General features: G+C 35.4%; 3 protein-coding genes and 1 long non-coding RNA gene across 4 annotated transcripts; 2 read left to right on the top strand and 2 right to left on the bottom strand.

Annotated features, from left to right (window-relative positions):
- Nucleotides 1-1,252: 1,252 nt before the first annotated feature.
- Nucleotides 1,253-5,145, bottom strand: LOC18599839 (RNA binding (RRM/RBD/RNP motifs) family protein). Its single transcript, XM_007029992.3, has 8 exons — nucleotides 5,026-5,145; nucleotides 4,800-4,903; nucleotides 4,286-4,361; nucleotides 3,028-3,099; nucleotides 2,880-2,945; nucleotides 2,050-2,393; nucleotides 1,698-1,821; nucleotides 1,253-1,585 (listed from the first exon to the last, which is right to left on the bottom strand). The coding sequence occupies exons 1-8, from the start codon at nucleotides 5,029-5,031 to the stop codon at nucleotides 1,568-1,570; spliced, it is 810 nt and encodes a 269-aa protein (XP_007030054.2). The 5' UTR covers nucleotides 5,032-5,145; the 3' UTR covers nucleotides 1,253-1,567.
- A 1,009-nt stretch (nucleotides 5,146-6,154) lies between these two features.
- LOC148762948 (uncharacterized) lies at nucleotides 6,155-8,023 on the top strand. The gene is made up of 2 exons (XR_016026449.1): nucleotides 6,155-7,605; nucleotides 7,681-8,023. It is a non-coding gene; the product is annotated as an uncharacterized LOC148762948 (long non-coding RNA).
- A 93-nt stretch (nucleotides 8,024-8,116) lies between these two features.
- Nucleotides 8,117-8,790, bottom strand: LOC18599838 (B2 protein-like). The gene is made up of 3 exons (XM_088806680.1): nucleotides 8,503-8,790; nucleotides 8,216-8,332; nucleotides 8,117-8,161 (listed from the first exon to the last, which is right to left on the bottom strand). Exons 1-3 carry the CDS (start codon nucleotides 8,788-8,790, stop codon nucleotides 8,117-8,119), a joined length of 450 nt encoding a protein of 149 aa, XP_088662806.1.
- A 4,006-nt stretch (nucleotides 8,791-12,796) lies between these two features.
- Nucleotides 12,797-14,709, top strand: LOC18599837 (annexin D8-like). The gene is made up of 4 exons (XM_007029989.3): nucleotides 12,797-13,416; nucleotides 13,526-13,744; nucleotides 13,836-13,925; nucleotides 14,237-14,709. Exons 1-4 carry the CDS (start codon nucleotides 12,955-12,957, stop codon nucleotides 14,459-14,461), a joined length of 996 nt encoding a protein of 331 aa, XP_007030051.1. The 5' UTR covers nucleotides 12,797-12,954; the 3' UTR covers nucleotides 14,462-14,709.
- The last annotated feature ends 4,838 nt before the right edge of the window (nucleotides 14,710-19,547 follow it).

Here is a 19,547-nt window from a genome sequence, read left to right as displayed (position 1 = left end):
TATTTTTGAAAAAAAAAAATTCAAGGAGCACAAGAGAGCAGAGCGAGCGATGCTTTGTGATTTTTTTACTCGCAAAAGATGTAAAATAGTAATTTTTAAAATTAATAAAAGATAAAATTATTTTTTAATATTGTCACGTATCAAATTAATAAAAACATTAATAATTGATTAACGGTTTAATTTATATGCCTAGCGAAATATTTTTTTTTAAAACGAAGTATCCATTTTAAAAATTAATGAATTTATTTGAAATTTCGATTAAAATTTAAAGAATATTGTACTTATTTTTATTTGGTGAGATACTCCATAACAATTAGTTAACAACTAATTTTAATAGACTTAAAACGACTAAAACAAAACCTATTATAATAAAATTATTTTCAACCCCACTACTTCAAGACTCCACGATCAACCCACTCGCTACTCAAACGTGAAATCCTGACTCTGCTGGAATAGCTAACATTCAAGTGCAATTCCAAGTCCAGCTATGAATGTGATGAGAAACTACAGCTATGAATGTGATGAGAAACTACAGGAATAAGGAAAGTCTCAAGCCAACAGCTTCTTAAAAGAAATCGCCACCGTTTGGAATTGGCCTCTCACATGCACACCACATGCATGTTGCTGGACGTAACAGCCAAGATTTCCATGCCTTGGCTTTATTTACAAAACAAAGTTTATTAATTTTATTTTATACACCCACAGGTAAGTTTATTAATTTTATGTGAATTTATATTATTAGCACAATTCCTATTGTTGTACCCTTGTTTCGGAGATTTTAGCATGTTAGCATGTTCTTTTCGCTTCTAGTTGTAGGTAAGGTTGTCAATTTGTCAGCTTGGTGTCTTAAACTAGAAATCATCATCAAATTTATAAACAAAGTTAGGTCAGCCAAAGCTGGAATAAGAGATTCCTGTTTACCTGGCAAGATATATTTTTATTGACTTAATTTATGATATTTGCCTTCACTACTACCATCAAATCAAAGAAAGCAAAAAGAAATCATTTACAAGTCAATGGTGGGTGTTCTTGTGAAATAAGGTATGCTTGAACCCCAAAGGCAGCTTTACTTGCAGTTTTGCTCGCATGATTTTGCACTGAAAAAGATCAGATATTATCTTTTGTGTGTATTGCCAATCTTGTCTTGGTTTGCATAAGGAGTAATGGCAGTAGGATAAACCTTTAACATATCAGTGCAACTTCAGCTTTTCTTTTAGGGGAAAAAAAGGATAATACAAAAGGGAAGTGTCAATGAGCACAATGGTAACATCAATTTCAGCTTCTTTCTGAGTTGAAAGCAGTGTCACAAACTCTAAAATTACAAGGAACTCAATAGGCGCAATAACCCTAGAAATCAAAGAATATTGTAAAAAAAAAAAAATATAACACATTGAATTGCATAAGCACACACGTCAAGCCAAAACTGAACACAACTTTGCGCATCCTACCCCAAGCATCTAGCTCCCCAGTTTTAGATGCCTCTGTCCATATTGGTGTAACGAGGCCATCCAATGCATGTGCAGACAAGGATCCGAAAAGATGTGACCTTAAGACACCAAATTCTCACTTACACTGCAATTGGATCCTGCACTCAAACAAAATAAAATGCATGATTAACGTGGAAGATGGACTGTGTTTCTTAGGATTGTAATCTATAGTTCTACTATAGCTGTTTTAGTGCTAGAGGAGTGACCCACCTTGGCAGTCAAATTCGACATGGCCATATTGAACTTTTCTCTGGTTTTTGTACCTGCAACCTGCCCAGCCTTTGCAACCTTGCTGAAAGCACCATTAAGCCAAGCTGTCCCAGCAGTTACATACCTGTCCAGAACAAATCAGAGTACCTGAATGTTATCATAACTCAAGAATGAAGCTCATTAAAAGGATGGTAACTATTTTTTCCTAAAATAGTCGGTTCTCCCAGTGCTAAATGAAATACAATGGCAGTCATTGGCATGTTCCATAGTTACCTCACTCAGAGCAACCAAATTCACTATAGCCTATGAACCAAAGAAATGAAGTCACTGTTTTGAGAAGGATGCCTCATACCTACTAGATTTGACAGCTGATCCTGTGTCATTTATTTTCCTCTCTGCTGCAAATATTGCAGCCATGGTTTTATCTGATACCTGCAGCCTTTGATCCACAGACTTTACTTTCTCATTAACCACTGAAATTCCCACAGTCAATTTTTCTGTCAACCCAACTCTGCGGTCAAAGGAAGTAACCTTGGCAGATGCACTGGCTGTCAACCGATGTTTCTCATCAAAAGCTTTAGCTTTGTTCACTGCATCTTGTCGTATAGCTGAACCTTTGGCCAACATACTTGCAACAACATCTTGTGCTTTACTAACATACATTCTTCCACTGCCAGGTGGACTAGTTCTACCTTGCTGCAATAGATAGATAGCCTAAGTTCATAAACTAAAATAATAAATTTTAGATCCAAATGACAGAATCTAGTTAAAGTTGCCACCATAATATTCAGCCTTGTTCAGGCTGAGCATATCATAGCAAAAAGGGCAGCTCCAGGAAGGAGTCCAGTACATCATGCATTAACAACAGGATGATCTAGTCCAGTTTAAAGGTTCTAAAACAAAGTTTTTCCTTTTCTTTTTCTCCTTTCCTATCCCAGGGTTATCAAATGCATGACAATTCCTGATTTAATGTCACTCTTGTGTGAATTCAATGTTAAAAATCTACTTGATTCAACTAAGCAACTAGGCAATTGCCAAGATAAAATTAAACCAGCTATGTATCAAAAAAATAATGAACATATCAATGTATTTTTCCCACATCTTTCCCATATTTAGCCACCTAGGTAACAATTTATATGCAAAGTAAATTTTAGACATCATAATTCTAAGGTAATTTGGTACCTCAGCATCCGGTGCACTTTGCTCAGCTGGAGTAATAGACACAGTGTTGTCTGCTGTTCTTGCTTCCTACATGAGTTGCAATTCAAAAACATAAGAATTTCGCGAAATCCACTAAAAAGGAGAAAGCAAAATTTCTCAGTCAGCTTACATGGATCTCAGGTTTTGGTAAATAATTTTCAGCACAAGTTATTACCACGATCTTGTCAACAATTGTTGCCCCCTGCAGCAGAGATTCAGACATTTCACTTCCTACAGTTATGTATGAAGAATAATCTTGCCTTAAAATGAACAGAGATTTCTAATCAACTTATGCCCAACTCTTTGGAAAAATAAATGGCCCAGCATAAATTATACTTCATGACAAAGGAATCAATCTTGATGCATGGACAATCGATTGAACAGCGTAAAGAGAGAGAAAGACAAATGGTAACCATTGAAGAGGAGCTGATGCGACAGGATTAAAAAGAACTATACCAAGAATTGTCAATTAATTTTTTTAAAATAACATTAGATATATTAATCTAATTGTTAATTAATGTAGAAAACACAAATGTAGCCAATCTTAAAAAGTGCACATCAGGAATCATATCGCTGAAGGAATTTCACAGTATGTTTGGAAAGTGGAAAACACACAGGACAGGATTTCAATTTGTCCCATTCTATTCAAAGGCACACTATATGATGAAAAAGAGGGAATCCAAGGGGTACTTGTCCCAGGACAGGACTGAACACTGGTTCCGGCTGCCCTTGGATGGCCTCTCTATCTCTCTTCATAATCCACAGGAAGACCTCATAGGGTATGCAGTTTACGGAGAGTCAGGTTCCACCAACACCAACTGTCCACTGAGGAAAAAAAAAAGTCTAAAACATAAAAACTTTTTAGTCTTTTCTTACTTTTGGCTAGTCCACAATTAAAATTACAAGCTGTATGATTGACTGTATCACTATCACTTAAGAAATTTACTCCGCTTTCCCATTTCGGATCAAATAAACTTAGCTGAAGTAAAACCATGAAAACCAGCACCTTACATTAATATTCCTTAAGACATTTATCATCTTATGAGACTGAAACATAAAGATGTATACAGCAAAGGTTTAAAACAATTTAGCTTTCAAGGTAACTGAAAGAGACAACACTTCCTACTTGGCATTGCTTTATAATTAAAGCATAACTTTACAAGCTAGTTATTACATTCAACCAGTTTGAATAAATTATTTCAATTTAAGAAGGTATAAGCAACCTACTTTTGGGATGAACTTACAAGGTTCAGTTTAAACAATGAATTTAAAGGAAAGGCATTGCAAGGTTAGCTGATTTCTTGAAGTAACCAATATATGAGATTTACAAGGCAAGAAAAGAAAATGCACCCTAAGATACTACTTAGCAATAAAAATTTGAGCCAAACCGATAATAACAACGCAATTTCAAGAGCTTTTGGATCCTTGAATGTAACATATGCGATCTTTGATTGGCCAGGTTCACTGCAACAGCCATAACACAACACAGCAACCCAAATTAACCAACAGCATAACTATTTTTCCTTTATTAAATTTCCCATTAAGATTTCCAGAACACCAAACGAAAAAATTAAAAAAAAAAAAACGAAAACTGTCTCTCAATTTCCTTTCATTGCACTTATAAACCAAGCCAAAAAAGATTAAAACAAAAATAAAAGATTAAAAACTCCAAAGCAGCCTTTCCTTACAGGTTAGATGCCCAGACAATAAAAAAGCAGAATAAAAAAAAAGTCAAAATTCAACACAAGTTCACTTTTAAAAGCATGAACTTTGGCCCACAAAAGCAAAAGCCCAAGATTCAAAATTCCAACTTTTCTTTCAGTTTCCTCCATTTTCCCAGCCACCAAACACATTACCCACCAACCCTTTACACAAAACCCAAAAAAGAAAAAGAAAACTTACCCTATGATTTCAATGCGCTCAATATCACCAGAGAAAGAAAAGAACTCATGAATCTCCCTCTCACTTGCTAGATCTGACAAGTTCTTTACTTGCACGGTTCTTGTCTAAAAACCCAACATTAGAAACAACAACAAAGTCAACATTTTATATTCAAAATAGCTAAAAAGATTAAGTTTTTAGCGTCATTAGGCATAGAAGAGATGAAGGCAAAAGGATTTCAGCTTACCTGCATTGTAAAACAAATTGCTGCAAAAAATGAAGTAAAAATAACAAAACGTCAAGAGAGAGAAGCAGACAACTTGGGAAGAAAGGGAGAGAAGCATGTGAGCAGGAAAGAATGTATTATATGATTGAGTTTTATTATCAGCTTTCATAAATGCCCCTGCACTTTCTTCAAATTTGCTAACCTTTCAATTACCATTTTACCCTTTCAATTACGCATGATTTTCTCTATATATATATATATATTCATATTAAACTAATAATTTGTTGAATTTATAGTTTAATATGTTTAATTGTAATTAGACTGAATATGGGGAAAAATATATAAAAATCGTAATAAATTATTGCAAAAGAAAAGAAAATGAATGATGTAGTACCTCACATGAAAATGATAATTGTGAATGGGGGTATTTATCAATCACCCATAGCTAATTTAATATTGATAACTACTCCCTTTTGAGTGGGAAAGGGCAACCTTAACGAGAAAAGGATAAAAGAAAGAGAGGTGAAAGGGTAAAAAAGTAAAATGAGAAAAAGATAACATACACAAATAATTGCCAAAGTCCCCAGTCCTTTGTGATTCTTTTCTTAGTCAAAATTTGTGATAAGTGCTGGATTTTGTGAGCGCCGAATATGACCTGAGTTGGACTTGTCTCTTTTTGGCTTTTATGCTTTCTTTTGGTTTTTTTAATAAAGGATTTTATATTACAATTTTTTTAAATTTTTAATTTTTTAAACATAATATTTATTAAATTATTTTGTTTTAAATTAAGTAAATTTATATTTTTCAGTAATCATAATTTATTAATATGTTAAGTTATTATTTATTATAGCATGTGAATATACCACACAACGTAAAAATGATAAATAATATTTTGATTAATAAATTAATAAGTAATTGTAAAGGTACAAAATAGTCAAAGATCTGGCACATCAATATTGATGCACATAGGAATACTGAGAAGATAGAGGTTATTGTGTTTGACAATCTGATTATTCATAAAGAAATGAATGTTTTTATTATCCAGCTACAACGCCAAGGTGTTATGTAAGCCTCTCACCACATACATAGTTAACAAACTATTGGAATGTCGGACATATGAACATTATCCAACTACAGTATGTTAGGAAAGTCTCTCACCATATACATTAAGTGAAGTTAACATTGTCTTTTCCCTGTCCTTCCCTCTTAAATCTCTCCATGGTTTGATAAAATCTGCTATTGTTTTCTTTTGGGTACATATCTCTGCTATTTTTGCTTCACTGCTGCACATGTCTACAAGAAACTAAGACCTAATACTTTGTTGCTTTTATATCCTAATCCAATTGCTCCCTATTTCACTTTTTGCACATGTTCCATGTCCCACCATGTTCCCTATAGTTGCCTAGTAATTCCATTCATTGGGTGTAAAAGAAAAAGGAAAAAAGAAGCAAATTCAAGACATACTCTTGGACTGAACTGATTATAAATGTTGACCAATCTGCTCTTCCCGAATCATTAGATTTTCCACACCCCGCATCTCCGTTAGTTCCAGAATTAGCCTCATAACATTCAGATTTATCTTTGTTATCAGTCAGTTTCTCATGGACTTCTACAAGCTGTTTGATGCAAGGTGGTGACTCTTTCCTGGCTTCAGTGGCCTTTTGACCGCAGTACTAGCCTAGTAAGGACTTGTATTATCATCCAGCTCTGCTCTATCTGAGTCTGTAACGGTCAAGCTTTTGCCTATTTCTTCATTTTCACTGTTAAGGCAAATTGAACTTACCATATGTGGTAAGTGATAAATTTTCCTGCAACAGGGCATTCGGTTTCTTGTTTCTTCCTCTGCTAGTCATGTCTCTCTTGCAACAATGTAGAGCTGCCACTATTGTTTACATCGGGTTCTGAAGTCCTACTCAAGCGCAAAAACACACTAGTTCTCTTTCCTCCTGAAACAGGGGATTTAGTTTCTCTCATGTTCCTCTGTTTGTCATGTCTCCCTTGCAACCTCGTAGAAATGTCATTATCTTGTACATCAGGTTCTGAAGTCCTACTCAAACACATACTCACACTTGTTTTTTTATTCGCAGTGTGATCATTTGCCCTTTCAACAGATCTAGACACTATCACTGTTTTCTTCCATTTGTCATGCATTTGCTGCAATCCTTCCATGAAATCTTGAGCTGACTTATCCACTTCAATACTGCACGTCTTTTGTTTTCTTGTTTTATATACTAATTTCTCCACTCTGGTATCAGCCTCTTTGTCTTGTACCCCTGAAAAAAAAATTCAAACGAGAGAACACACTGCTTCGGTTGTTTGAATCATCAGAATACAGACCACAGACAGATGCATACTGATAGATAAAATCTGAATTGCTGTTTTCTTGGCAGTAGTGCATTGGGGATTTTAAACTATAAGCATTCTCATTTATGCGGACATCATCTACTTTTGTGATGGGAGAAGCAGTAGGGACTGGTTGGCATGTATTCTCATATAGACCTGAGGCAGAAAAAGGTAGACCTACGTGATCTTTCATAACACATCCAGACTTTGGGGAAGGCCTGGTATCTGTGGAGTCAGAATCATCAGAGGGCAACAAAGGTATGTAATCTCCAAGATTAATATCACAATTTCCTGAAGTTTCCAACTCTTTAAGCTCTTCTCCAACGCTAACAGGAACACTTTGAAAAGCATGGTCAGGATGAGGGCACAATTCCTGTCCAGAAGCAGAGCTGTGACTGGCAACAAATGCTAATGAGCCTTGGCTATAAGGACCTTCAGGACAGTACGAGCAATTACAGTGCATGCTATCAGATTCCTCGCATTCAATATGTGAATCTCCAGAATCTAACAGTTGAGATTCATCTTTTGCCACAATCAGTTTACCAGAATATGCTAAGGGCTCTACATTAGAATGCGAGACGCTATCAATATCCCTTTTCAGTTTCTTTCTGGCACTCTTAGTATGATTGGACTTATCTTTCTCTGTTTCTCTTTTCTTTAGTGAAGACTTATGATACCTTTTTCTAGTTTCACCACCTATAAAAATTTGAGATTGGAATACTCTTATCTTTCTTGAATCAAACAACCTTAGAAGCCTGTGAACCTGCAATTAAATGAACTCAATTGCATAATCCTTTGCAATGATACAATAAATCTTTTCAACAGAAAGATTGCAAAATAGTTAACTTTAAATCAGAAAAAAATAGACCTGATCTTTAGACAGCCCAAAGTTGAATCTGTTTGTGGCGAAGTAATTATTTCTAATAGCATCCTGAAATTCATTTTCCTGAAGAGGATGGCAGTGCCAGATTGTGGTAAACCTAACCTGGACAAATGTAAAGCAGAATATGTAGTAATAATAAAAAATAACTGCACTCCGACCATAGCCATCAAAAGAAAAAAGTAAAATTACCAAAGAAAAAATTCTGGAAAAATAAAAGAAATGATGTGATAAAGCAAAAAACCAACAAAGTTTGATGTGGATTTGATAAATACCTGGGCAGGGAATTTCTTCCCTGATGAACTATATGCATGAGGAATGATATTTAGCTCACCGTGTGAAGTTGCTTTGAAGACTCCATGAAGTTCTCGCTTTTCATATTCGAAAAGAAACAAAATCATTCCAACCTTAACTCCTTTAACAAAGTCAGCGGAAGACATTGGAAGACCAAAGAGCTTTCTCTCAAAACACTCTACCCTCGTAGATGCATTTGACATGAAGATAGCACCAAATTCAGGAAATTTTCCAGAAATTTTCTTCTTCAACCCTCCTTCAAATTCCATTGCTATCTTTGCAAACAAGCTATAAGCAGAACAAGAAGTGCAGCACATTAATTTCCTACTTAGAAGGTTGTCTATGTAGAAAACAAGCAAAGAATGCTTCTACTTAGACAATTTTCTATACTTCTTATACTAGAAATCAGCAGCAGGTTATACTGATGTGATGAGACTATAAGGATAGATATGGAAGCCTAGCCATAATACACAGCAGAAACCCTGAAGAGTTGTCAATACTGATCATAATCCAGTTATTCTTTTAATGAAATAAAGAATTCCACAATTAGCATAGTGAGAACATAATGCCCTAGGAAAGAAAGGAAATGCATACATACAGGCCAAAATCAAAGGAAAGAAGAGCATGCTATCAAGTCAATGTCGCAGAGGCAAGAAACAAAATGAGGGAAAAAAAAATCAGGTCACAATGTTTGGCATAAATTTCACTATCTAAGCAAGATTACCTTAAATACATGTACAAACAATAAAATAATAGAAATGTTGAAAAACCTTAATAACTTGAAACTAAACTTCTAAAATTTGTGTTTCTCAAACTTCAAATGACTTTACAGAAATAATTAGCAGTTTACAGTTACAAAAGTTTATAAATAAAGCTGCTAATTGATGTGTAATTTTGAGAATTCCAGATCAGAAAAAGTTGATCTGATTGTGAATACTAAAACGCCTCACTGTAATATTAGCACATGCAGGTGGTGAAAACAACACAGTAAGCATGCAAATCTAGAGAAAGCACGGTTCCAAAGTGAGGCCAGGCAAAACCATCATGCAGGTGGTGCAAACAACACATTAACCATGCAAATCTATAGAAAGCACAGTTCCAAAGTGAGGCCAGGCAAAACCATCTTAAGCAGAGCCATTTCAAGCACATCCAAGGCGAACCATGCCATAAAGATATACCAAGACATATAGGTCTGATAGCTCAAACCTCAACCAAAAATATGGGCCTTTAAGGCCTTTTAATCATTTAGCTATTTATTATACTCAATATTGGCTGTATTCTACTCAGCTCACTAGACTAACTTAAGCCAAGGAAAACTTTTACTATATTCTCTCTTAATAAAATATGGTCGCTAACAAAGTGGGAGACATTCTCATATATTCTTACTACCGTGCGTTAGACAAGACAAAACTGAATTTTCCTGAATTCCATTTCGGTTACTCATGTGCAGGGGCTTTAGTAGCCATTTGCTCCTAAATATACTCCATTAACCATCTTAAACTAAATTGATGCCACATCCACAGAAACATACCAAACCTTCCCATACTCGTAACAAAATGACACCATCTGTTCAACTCACATGCCATTACTTATCACAGTATAATCCTATTGAGACTACAAATTTGAACTTCCAGAACAAACTCCTACGATCAAAATATAATTGTTTTTGATATAGAATAGCGACAAAAAGCATGAGAGCTGGAAACATATTAACAAACGAAGCTTAAAATCAGTAAATTTATCAAAAGCTAGTACTACTGTTTACAGATTTCACTCTACTAAGCACTTTGATATCATCTAAAAAAATAAAAAGGAGATGAATCGACCCAATATGCTTAATGCAGTTAATTCTTATGAAAACTAACATGCCAAAAAAAGGAGCAATGGAATCCAAAAATCTATCGAAAACTAGTTTGAATCAAGCCAAACTTAAACGGATCAAAAGGAAAAAAAATCAAGAGTTAGATCACCTATCAATGTGACTTATTAAAGCTATACTTTAAAGAACCCTAAAATCCAAAAGCTAAGCAAATGCAGCAAATGTCACTAAAACAATAATCGGGAAAATGAAGGAAAATGAGAACGAAAGAAAAGAAAGTTTTACACCTCGAGTTACCCTGATTCCATACTGCATTTATATCTTTTCCATCTCAAAAACGTTACACTGCTAATGAGTTTACTTGCTGAGTTTTCAATGGGAGATTCTTTGCACGTGGTTTCTCCCCATTTCAGCTTGCGAGAAAATGTAAGAAAATTTACGTAAATGTAAGCGTACAGGTAGTTATGTCTTTTGCTCGTATGTATATATATAAAGTTATTGTATCCTAATCTTTTATCAAACAAAAAGCATTCTTCATCTAGTATGATAACATGTACTACCACATTTTGACCAAAGCCACAAAGCCTATACAGCATGAGGAAAACCATTCTTTTTCTTTCTTGCATTTTCTTTGCAACCAAACAGAAATCAATAACATAAGCATGAAAATACTGACATGCCCACGAAAGAATCGAGTATTTACCTTTCTATGAAAGTGAGATTATGGCCTGTGGGGTTAAAGATTCAGACAGAATGCGTTTCGTTTCAGAGTCCATTAAAAAGGGCATTTTTTGGAATTTGGATAGGCCAAGAAAAATCTGGAAAAAGTGTTTGGAATTTGGACAGCCAAGCAAACTTTTTCTTCCTTATTAATTTTATTTTTATTTTAAAATTGATATTTTAAAAAACTTTTTAAATTAATAAAAGATTTAAATAAATTTTTATATTTTTATTTTTAATTAAATAAATTTTTATTGTTAATCATTAGTAAGTAGTTAATAGTTAAATCATCACTTATTATTTTATATACATGATGCTGAAGTATTGTGATGACATGTTATGATAAATGATGACGAAACATGTTAATATAATATAATAAAATAATCATATTATATTTTTTATTTTTTATATTAATATCATATCAAATGATAAATGATATATTAACTAATAATAATCTGTTAATCGTTTATCATAAAAACCTAAGCGATTCAAAATAAAAATATAAAATTTGATTATACGTAGCAAAAGAATATATAGTTATTTGAATTTTAGTATAATATTTAAAAAAACTCTAAAATATTAAGAAAAATTTAAATAAGTTTGTATATATTTTTTATGATCAATCAAGACCCTTACATTTATTGGAATCTAAATAAGTCTTTATATTTTTATTTTGAGTTAAATAAATTATTAAAATTAATAATTAATTTAGTAAAAATATTACTTATCATTTTATACTATTTGACATTAATGTAATATGTTAATATGTCAAAATAAATGATGATTTGATGTAATGATATTATCATGTGATATTTTTTACTACTTACCTCAATGCCACGTTAATGCTACGTAAGCTTGACATTTTGATTAATGGTAATTGATTAACCATTAATGGTAAAAGTTTATTTGTCTTAAAATAAAAATATAAAAATTTAATTAATAATAAAAAATTACTTATTTAATTTTTTTAAAACAGTTCAAGAGTTTTGTGACTATTATACCTTAAATTTTTTTCAATAATTTAGAGATTTTTCCATGCATTATGCTTTTTTTTCTTTTCTAAAAATAGTAGCTAACTTGCTCTTGCTTATAATAATTATTTAAATTTTCTATTTTATGGAAAATATGCGGGCCAAGATGATTTAATTTGATCAATGTGGGTTGGGCCAAGCAAAGGATCAAGGGCCCATATTTAATGTTTACGGTTTGGATAGAAGGCCTGGATTTAAAGTATTTTTTTTTATTTTTTTATTTGTTTATTGGTTAATAATAATAATAATGTCATATACATTATTTTAAAAGGAACCATGTTATATATTTGAAGATAATTACATGTATAGTTATAATTTCCATTCTCATTTATTTTCCTTGTTTGCATAATTTGTAGCACTACCTATATTGGGTCAATAGAGAAGGAAAGCACTACCTATATTGGGTCAATGGAGAAGGAAAGCGAGCATGAGAGAATCCGGTTGGCTTTGTCTCATTGGGAGAGTGGACGTTGAAACTTTAGGAAAAAGCTGTTGGAAGGGGGTCATTCCATACTCACAGTCTACTTGGAATCCATCAAATTCATTGCTACCAAACAAAACATCACATGGCAGATGCAGCAAAGTACAACCAGTTGCACATCAACACTTTTTTCTCTCTAAAAAAATGCGGAGGAAAAAGAAGCTTCTCTTCAGTTTCTCATTTTGCATTCCACACATACACCACCACCATTAAAGTGCTGATTGATTCACTCCTATTTCTAGACTAGGCAGAAAAAGGTTAAAACAAAAATCCCTTGCTTGGCCTGTAAGTCTTGTAGCCGCACTTTTATATAAGTTTGAAGACTCTAAGGGAAAGCTGTGTATGCAGCAGCTCAAAAACTACTCCTCCAAGCTCCTACTTCATGGCCACCAAAATCCTAGCATCTTCCAGCCATGGTTTTGAGATTGAGTGCAAGGAAATTCATGATTCTTGGGGAAGATTGAACCAATTGATTCGAGCTTTGGCTAGTCGAACTCAGCTTGAATGCCGGCGAATCAGAGAGACTTATAAGGATATGTATGGGGAAGACCTGATTACTCTGCTGCAAAAGACTAGTATGACTAGCCAGAGAAATGAGCCTGGGGTCTCACCAAAAACTTGTGCGGCCTTGTCTCTCTGGATGCTTGATCCTCATGAACGTGATGCCACTGTTGCTAGGGAGGCAATTCAGCAAGATGATACTAACTTTAAGGCTATTGTGGAAATTTTTCTAGGACGAAAATCAAGTCATATTGCCCTCATCAAGCAAGCCTATCAATCAAAGTATAAAAGGCAGTTGGACCAGGATATCGTCACTATTGAGCCTCCCCACCCTCACCAGAAGGTAAGTTTGGTTAAAATTACAGACCTCATTTAAAGTATAAAGCCTGGGATATCAATTGGAATCCGAGACGATTTCATATCCTTGGTTCATATCTTTGTTCTTGTGACAGATTCTGGTTGCATTAGCCGCATCACACAAGGCACACCAGGCCGATGTTAGTCAACATATCGCGAAATGTGATGCAAGAAGGCTTTATGAGACAGGGGAAGGAAGCCCTGGAGCCATTGATGAAGGTACTGTGCTAGAGATTTTCACTAAAAGGAGCATTCCACAGCTTAAGTTGACATTTTCTTGCTATAAGCACATCTATGGACATGACTACACAAAGGTAATGTGTTTCTTATGCTGCATCTGAGCTTCTTAATTTGTTTCTATATTTGAATGGAGAAGAAACTTATTGCTTCATCTATATTTTTCAGTCAATCACTAAAGGCGACTCCTGGGAGTTTGAGGATGCATTAAAGATGGTTATAAAATGTATTTGCAACCCACCTAACTATTACGCAAAGGTAATAGTCTATGTTACATTGACTTGGGAGATATAGGGATACGTTTACCTTATGATTTTGACAAATTTTTTACATTAATTTTGAGGATTGAAGTGTTACACCTGTTAAATAGTGAAGTATCTAAGAAGGATCGGACACGAATATGTTAAGGTAAAGCAAAGACTCCATATAACATAAGTAATAATAGTAATCTTTTTCATATCTAATGTTTTAACCAAACTAAAACTATGCAAAACGAGGGCATCAGTCACATAACCGAATCACTGAAATTGATGATTAAGTTTCTATTTTTCTTATTGACTGGTTTGCAGACTTTGTTTACAAGCATTAAAGGGATGACAGCAGATAGAGGCGCCTTGGCACGTGTGATGGTGAGCAGAGCTGAGATGGACATGGATGAAATTCAAAGGGTCTTCAAGATAAAATATGGGGTAGAATTGAGAGAAGCAATATGCGACAGCATTCCATCGGGGGATTACAGAGACTTCCTTCTTGCTTTAGCTACTAAAACAGCTACTACCCCTTCAAAAGCATGAAGTTCTCAATTGTCTTTTAGCTCTAAACCTCCTTGAATATGTGGCATAATTGTTTCAAGTCTTTGTTTTCCTCACCGTATAGTTGGATAGTTAATATACTACCTTTATGAAAAGCAGTCCCACAGAATTAAAGCCAGTTGTTTCAAGTTCTGTGAGGTACATGTTTAAAGGAGATATCAACTTTTTCCTTACTAGCTTCCTAACCAGTCAAGTGACAAAAGAAGCAAAAGCATGCCTGTCAGACATCATCTTTAAACCTCCTTTTGCATTTTGCTGGCGAATTTTTCTCCATTCAAAGCAAAGCTGAAAGGTGCAAAATATGGTCATCTTTTGGTTTCATTGCCTGTTGAATTATGAAGTTTCATAAAGTTGCAGATCAACAATTATGGCCTTTCTTTAAGAGAAAACAAGCACTAGAATCTTGGAAAGATATTCTGCATCAATTATCCAATCAAACTGCCATAAGTAGGCCACATCAAAACCAGGCCAATTGCAGATTTTGAGATGTACAATTTCAGGATCATCACGTCCAGTAAATTAAGCCTGGACTAAAAAGTACTGGCTGTACTAATTAGGCCAGTAGATAGAAAAATGTACAACCATTTTCTGATCCAAGAAGCATTAGCATGCGTGGAGGGAGGAAAAGATTCCTGAAAAGTAAGATCTTAATTGCTTATTGCTTTGCTTTTGGACCGCATGAAGGGCCCAACAGATTCCTTTTCATTCCATTCTGTCCTTAGTACTTTTGATGATACTCGGCTTGGGAGTGAGTGTATCTATCGGACATAAATATGTTCAAATTTTTACAAACTATTTTCTTATACAATGAGGGTCGGACTGTCAAACATGATATCATGAACTACGCTCATTCACTTAAATATGCGATAGTCTATGCGGCACTTGAGTAGACGCTTCCATGCAAGTCAGCCAATACTTGATTATATTTGACCAAACGTTAATAATAGCAACAAATCAGACTAAGAAAACTCGCATCAAAATCAAAAGGCATATCGAATGCCATATATGCAACTATTGAGTCATAAAAAGAAAAAATATTTTATTAATATGAAATTAATTACAAATGGACCAAGACACGCCATCATCGAGCCATAGGGCAGTCATAGATGATTCACTACAAACATACCTTTACTAGTGAAACAACCCAACAATCCGTCAACTGCTCACCCCCGATAAAGAATTTACGAGATTTTACAAGTATTCTAGTAATAGCTATTACAATGTTTGAAATGAGGGCATTCCTTCTTAAAGGGCCTTTCCCTCTAAAGACTTAACAAGTATTTTTTGAGGTGTCACTACGAGCCATTACATTGCTTGAAAGAGGGATATTTCCCTTACAAGTACAAAAGACTCAATCTCATAAACAACTCTACCCTATCATAGTTCGATACAAGGTTGGCTCATGACATCTTCCCTTACTCAATCTGTCGACGTCCTCATTGACTGGTTGGCTTGAAATTCTTCAATCTTTTGCTAGAAGGTGCGGAGGTCGGCTTCCTTCTCGCAGGTGATCTCATCTGACCCCAAACCTTCCTATTTCACCAGGTACTCTTGTGTCGATTATTGATTGATGGTTGTTGTCCTCCCTGCCAAAATCTTCTCCACTCAGTGCTATGATGGTGGCTTGGTGTTGATGGTGGCTCTTGTGGCTCGACTCCTACTTGCATCTACTAGATCTGCATGGAACAGCTTCAGATTGCTGACGTGAAACACGGGGTGTACCTTCATCCACTTGGGTGGATTAATCTTATAGGAAGTCCTTCCCACCTTGGCTACCACTGGTATTGGACCTTCATACTTCTGTACTAGTCTTCGATCTTTTTTCCTTAGAAATCGAAGTTGTTTGGCTACCAACTTCACCAGTACCAGGTCTCCCACCTTAAAGTGTTACTCCCTTCGACCTTTGTTTGCCCACTTCTTCATGTGGCTGGAGGCTTTCTCTAAATAAGCTCTGACGATTTCAATGTTTTGCCTCCACTCTTTAGCAAAGTTAAATGCCTGTGAACTCTTCTCGGTATATGATTCCACTGAGGTATGAGGAAGTTTAGGTTATTATCCGATGACGACCTCGAAAGGGGTTCTATTAGTGGTTGAGCTCTTTTGTAAGTTGAAACATAGTTGAGCCACATCTAGTAAGTTGGGCCAATTCTTTTGGTTCATTTGTACAAAGTGTCGTAGGTATTTTTCTAATAACCCATTAAAGCGTTCTGTCTAACCATCTGTTTATGGGTGATAATTGGAATATACATTGAGTTTTGACCCCAATAGCTTGAACAACTTTTTCCAGAAAAAGTTGGTAAACCTTAGATCTTTGTCGCTGATAATGCTTTTTGAAACACCCTAATATTTTACTATATGTTTAAAAACTGTGCGAGCCATTTTTTTTTGTAGAGCCAAACTTCTGTACTAGAATGAACATTGCGTGCTTGGAAAACTGATCCACCACTACCAAGATTGCTATCATATCCCCCACTTTAGGAAGTCCTACAATAAAGTTTAAAGAGATAATTTCCAGAGATTTGGTCGGTAATGGTAGAGGTTCGAGCATTCTCGTCGATCTTTGTCTGTCTTCTTTGTTCGTTGGTAAATGAGGTATGTCTTCGTATAATCCATCACATCTTGTCGCATATGAGGCCAATAGTAACCTTGTTTTAGTAGTGCTATAGTCCATTGCCAACCTAGATGTCTTGCCTAAGGAGTGTCGTGACATTCTCGCATTAATTTCTGCCTAAGCTCTCCCACTCTTAGAACAAATATGCGGGGTCCCTTCGGTAATAGGAGTCTATTTTCCACCCAAAAGTATTTCAACTTTCCATTCTCCACAAACTTCCTAATGGCCATTGCTTGGGGGTCTTGATGCAAATTTTTCTCAATCAGATTACGGATATCTATGGTGATTTTGCTAGCTGTCATTGGCACGATCACCCTTAAAACTGCAAATTCAACCTTTTTACTGAGGGCGTTTGATTCATGATTAACTTTTCCAGCTTTATGATTGAAAGAGAAATCAAACTCGGCTAGAAATTTTTGCCATCTTGCCCGTTTAGCTATTAGTTTTGGTTGTGTGAAGAAGTAGCTTACAGTTGTATTATTGGTCTTAAACATGAATTGTGATCCTAGTAAGTAGTGTTACCAAGCTCGTAAATAATGAATCACTGTAAGTAGTTCTTTCTCCTGTGTCGTGTATCTCCTCTCAACTTCATTCAACTTTTGACTTTCGAACATAACCGGGTGTCTTTCTTATAGCAACATTCCTCCAAGGGCAAAGTTTGATGCATCCGTCTGTACCTCAAAAGGCTTTCCAATATCGGAGAGCGATAACACAGGATTCATCATCATCGTGTCCTTCAAACCTTCGAAAGCTTCTTGGCATTGCAGCATCCAACTCCACTTTTGTCCCTTTTTCAGCAATTCTATCAATGCTACTGTTTTTTTTTAATATCCTTCCACAAATCTCCGATAATAATTGGCTAGCCTTAAGAAAGAACGAAGCTCAATTGTATTCTTAAGGGTGACCCATTCTTTGATAGCCTTTACCTTCTGCATGTCTATTTAGATGTGCCCTTGTTCAATTATGTGGCCAAAACATTGGATTGAGATTTGCGCGAATGCACATTTTTCCCTTTTTACATATAGTTGGTGGTTGTGTAGCCTTTGGAAGACCTATCGCAAGTGCTGTTGATGTTTTTCTAAGGTCGAATTGTATACCATAATATCGTCTAAGTAGATCACCATGAACTTATCCAAATAATCATGAAACACCTGGTTCATCAGTGTGCAAAAAGGTAGTAGGAGCATTGGTTAGTCTAAAAGGCATAATGAGAAATTCGAATACGCCAAACCGCGTTACATAGGTGGTTTTTGGCTTATCTCTCTCAGTCACTCTTACTTGATGGTAACCCGATCTCAAATCTAGTTTGGAGAAGTACTTTGCATCACTTAACTGGTCAAAGAGATCTGCTATAAGAGGAATAAGATATTTATTATTAATTGTGACTTTATTCAAAACTCGATAATCCATGCACAATCGTAAGCTTTCATCTTGCTTATTTTGAAAAAGTGTTAGGGCTCCAAAAGGTGCTTTTGATGGTCGGATGAATTTGGCTTGAATCAGCTCGTTTAATTGTTTCTTTAGCTTCGCTAACTTTGGGGGAGCCATCCTGTATGGCCCTTTTGCAAGCAGCTTGACTCTTGAAAGTAAGTCTATTTTTTGATCGACAGCTTGTCGAGGAGGTAGGATCTTTGGTAGTTGTTCTGGCATCATATCTTGAAATTCTTCCAAAACCAGTTTCACTTTTTCGGGTATTGGATTTCTGTTATCTTTGCCTTTATAGATAATTAAGGCCATATAGCAGAGCTCACCTTTCTTAATCCCCTTCTTAAACTATATAACTGATATTACCTTTTTCTCGCTCTTAGGTATGATTGTAGTCGGTACCACACATGGTCGTTCTCCAAAAAACATTAAACAACTTATAGCAGGGAAAGGGATGGCTTGTGCTTTCATCATAAAATCCAATCCTAAAACAAAATCAAAATCATTTATAGTGGCTACAGTGAAGTTTACTTTCCTTTCTTAATAGCTAATCTTAATCTTTACGTCTTTAGCATTTCTTATTATAGCTGAAACTAGTGAGTTAACTACTTTCATCTATCCAAAATCCTTTTCAACTTTAAGACCACACCTCTTTGCCTCTCCAGAAGTGATGAAAGTGTCTGAAGCCCCCGTGTCGAGCATGGTTTTGGTACTTTTGTCATTCAACAACACTTTTACATACATTAGACCTCATTGGGGCTCTTTCTCCATCTTTTCTAGTTGTGTTTGTAAGGCGTTGAGGAAACGAATAGAACTCATTCATGCTGGCTCTTCCTCGTCTTTTTCGATTGTGGTGTGAGGTGGGGGTGTCTCAACATTGACAGTACATATCACACTGAGAGTTGCTCGATGAGGATAGTCAGCTACTCGATGAGGTTCCTTGCATAGAAAACAAGATATCGTTGGTCGTGGCTTAAAGTTCTATGGCTTGTTTGTTCTCGGTTGGGGTGAATCTCTAGCAGGTGGTCTCCT

The sequence above is a fragment of the Theobroma cacao genome, chromosome 5, assembly GCF_053813885.1.
Source record: "Theobroma cacao isolate CCN51 chromosome 5, ASM5381388v1, whole genome shotgun sequence".
NCBI classification, from domain to species: domain Eukaryota; kingdom Viridiplantae; phylum Streptophyta; class Magnoliopsida; order Malvales; family Malvaceae; genus Theobroma; species Theobroma cacao.
Note: the sequence above shows the minus strand (reverse complement) of the source record. Positions and strands in the feature narration are given on the sequence as shown.

Coding starts and splice junctions, on each gene's coding strand:
- LOC18599839 (XM_007029992.3), bottom strand. Junction 4,362..4,799: donor GAGCGCATTGAAATCATAGG/GTAAGTTTTCTT, acceptor TGGCTGTTGCAG/TGAACCTGGCCAATCAAAGA. Junction 1,822..2,049: donor TCAGCTGTCAAATCTAGTAG/GTATGAGGCATC, acceptor TGTTCTGGACAG/GTATGTAACTGCTGGGACAG.
- LOC18599838 (XM_088806680.1), bottom strand. CDS start 8,790: ATGGAATTTGAAGGAGGGTTGAAGAAGAAAATTTCTGGAAAATTTCCT. Junction 8,333..8,502: donor GGAAGAAATTCCCTGCCCAG/GTATTTATCAAA, acceptor ACATTTGTCCAG/GTTAGGTTTACCACAATCTG. Junction 8,162..8,215: donor TTGGGCTGTCTAAAGATCAG/GTCTATTTTTTT, acceptor TCTGTTGAAAAG/ATTTATTGTATCATTGCAAA.
- LOC18599837 (XM_007029989.3), top strand. CDS start 12,955: ATGGCCACCAAAATCCTAGCATCTTCCAGCCATGGTTTTGAGATTGAG. Junction 13,745..13,835: donor ATGGACATGACTACACAAAG/GTAATGTGTTTC, acceptor TATATTTTTCAG/TCAATCACTAAAGGCGACTC. Junction 13,926..14,236: donor CACCTAACTATTACGCAAAG/GTAATAGTCTAT, acceptor ACTGGTTTGCAG/ACTTTGTTTACAAGCATTAA.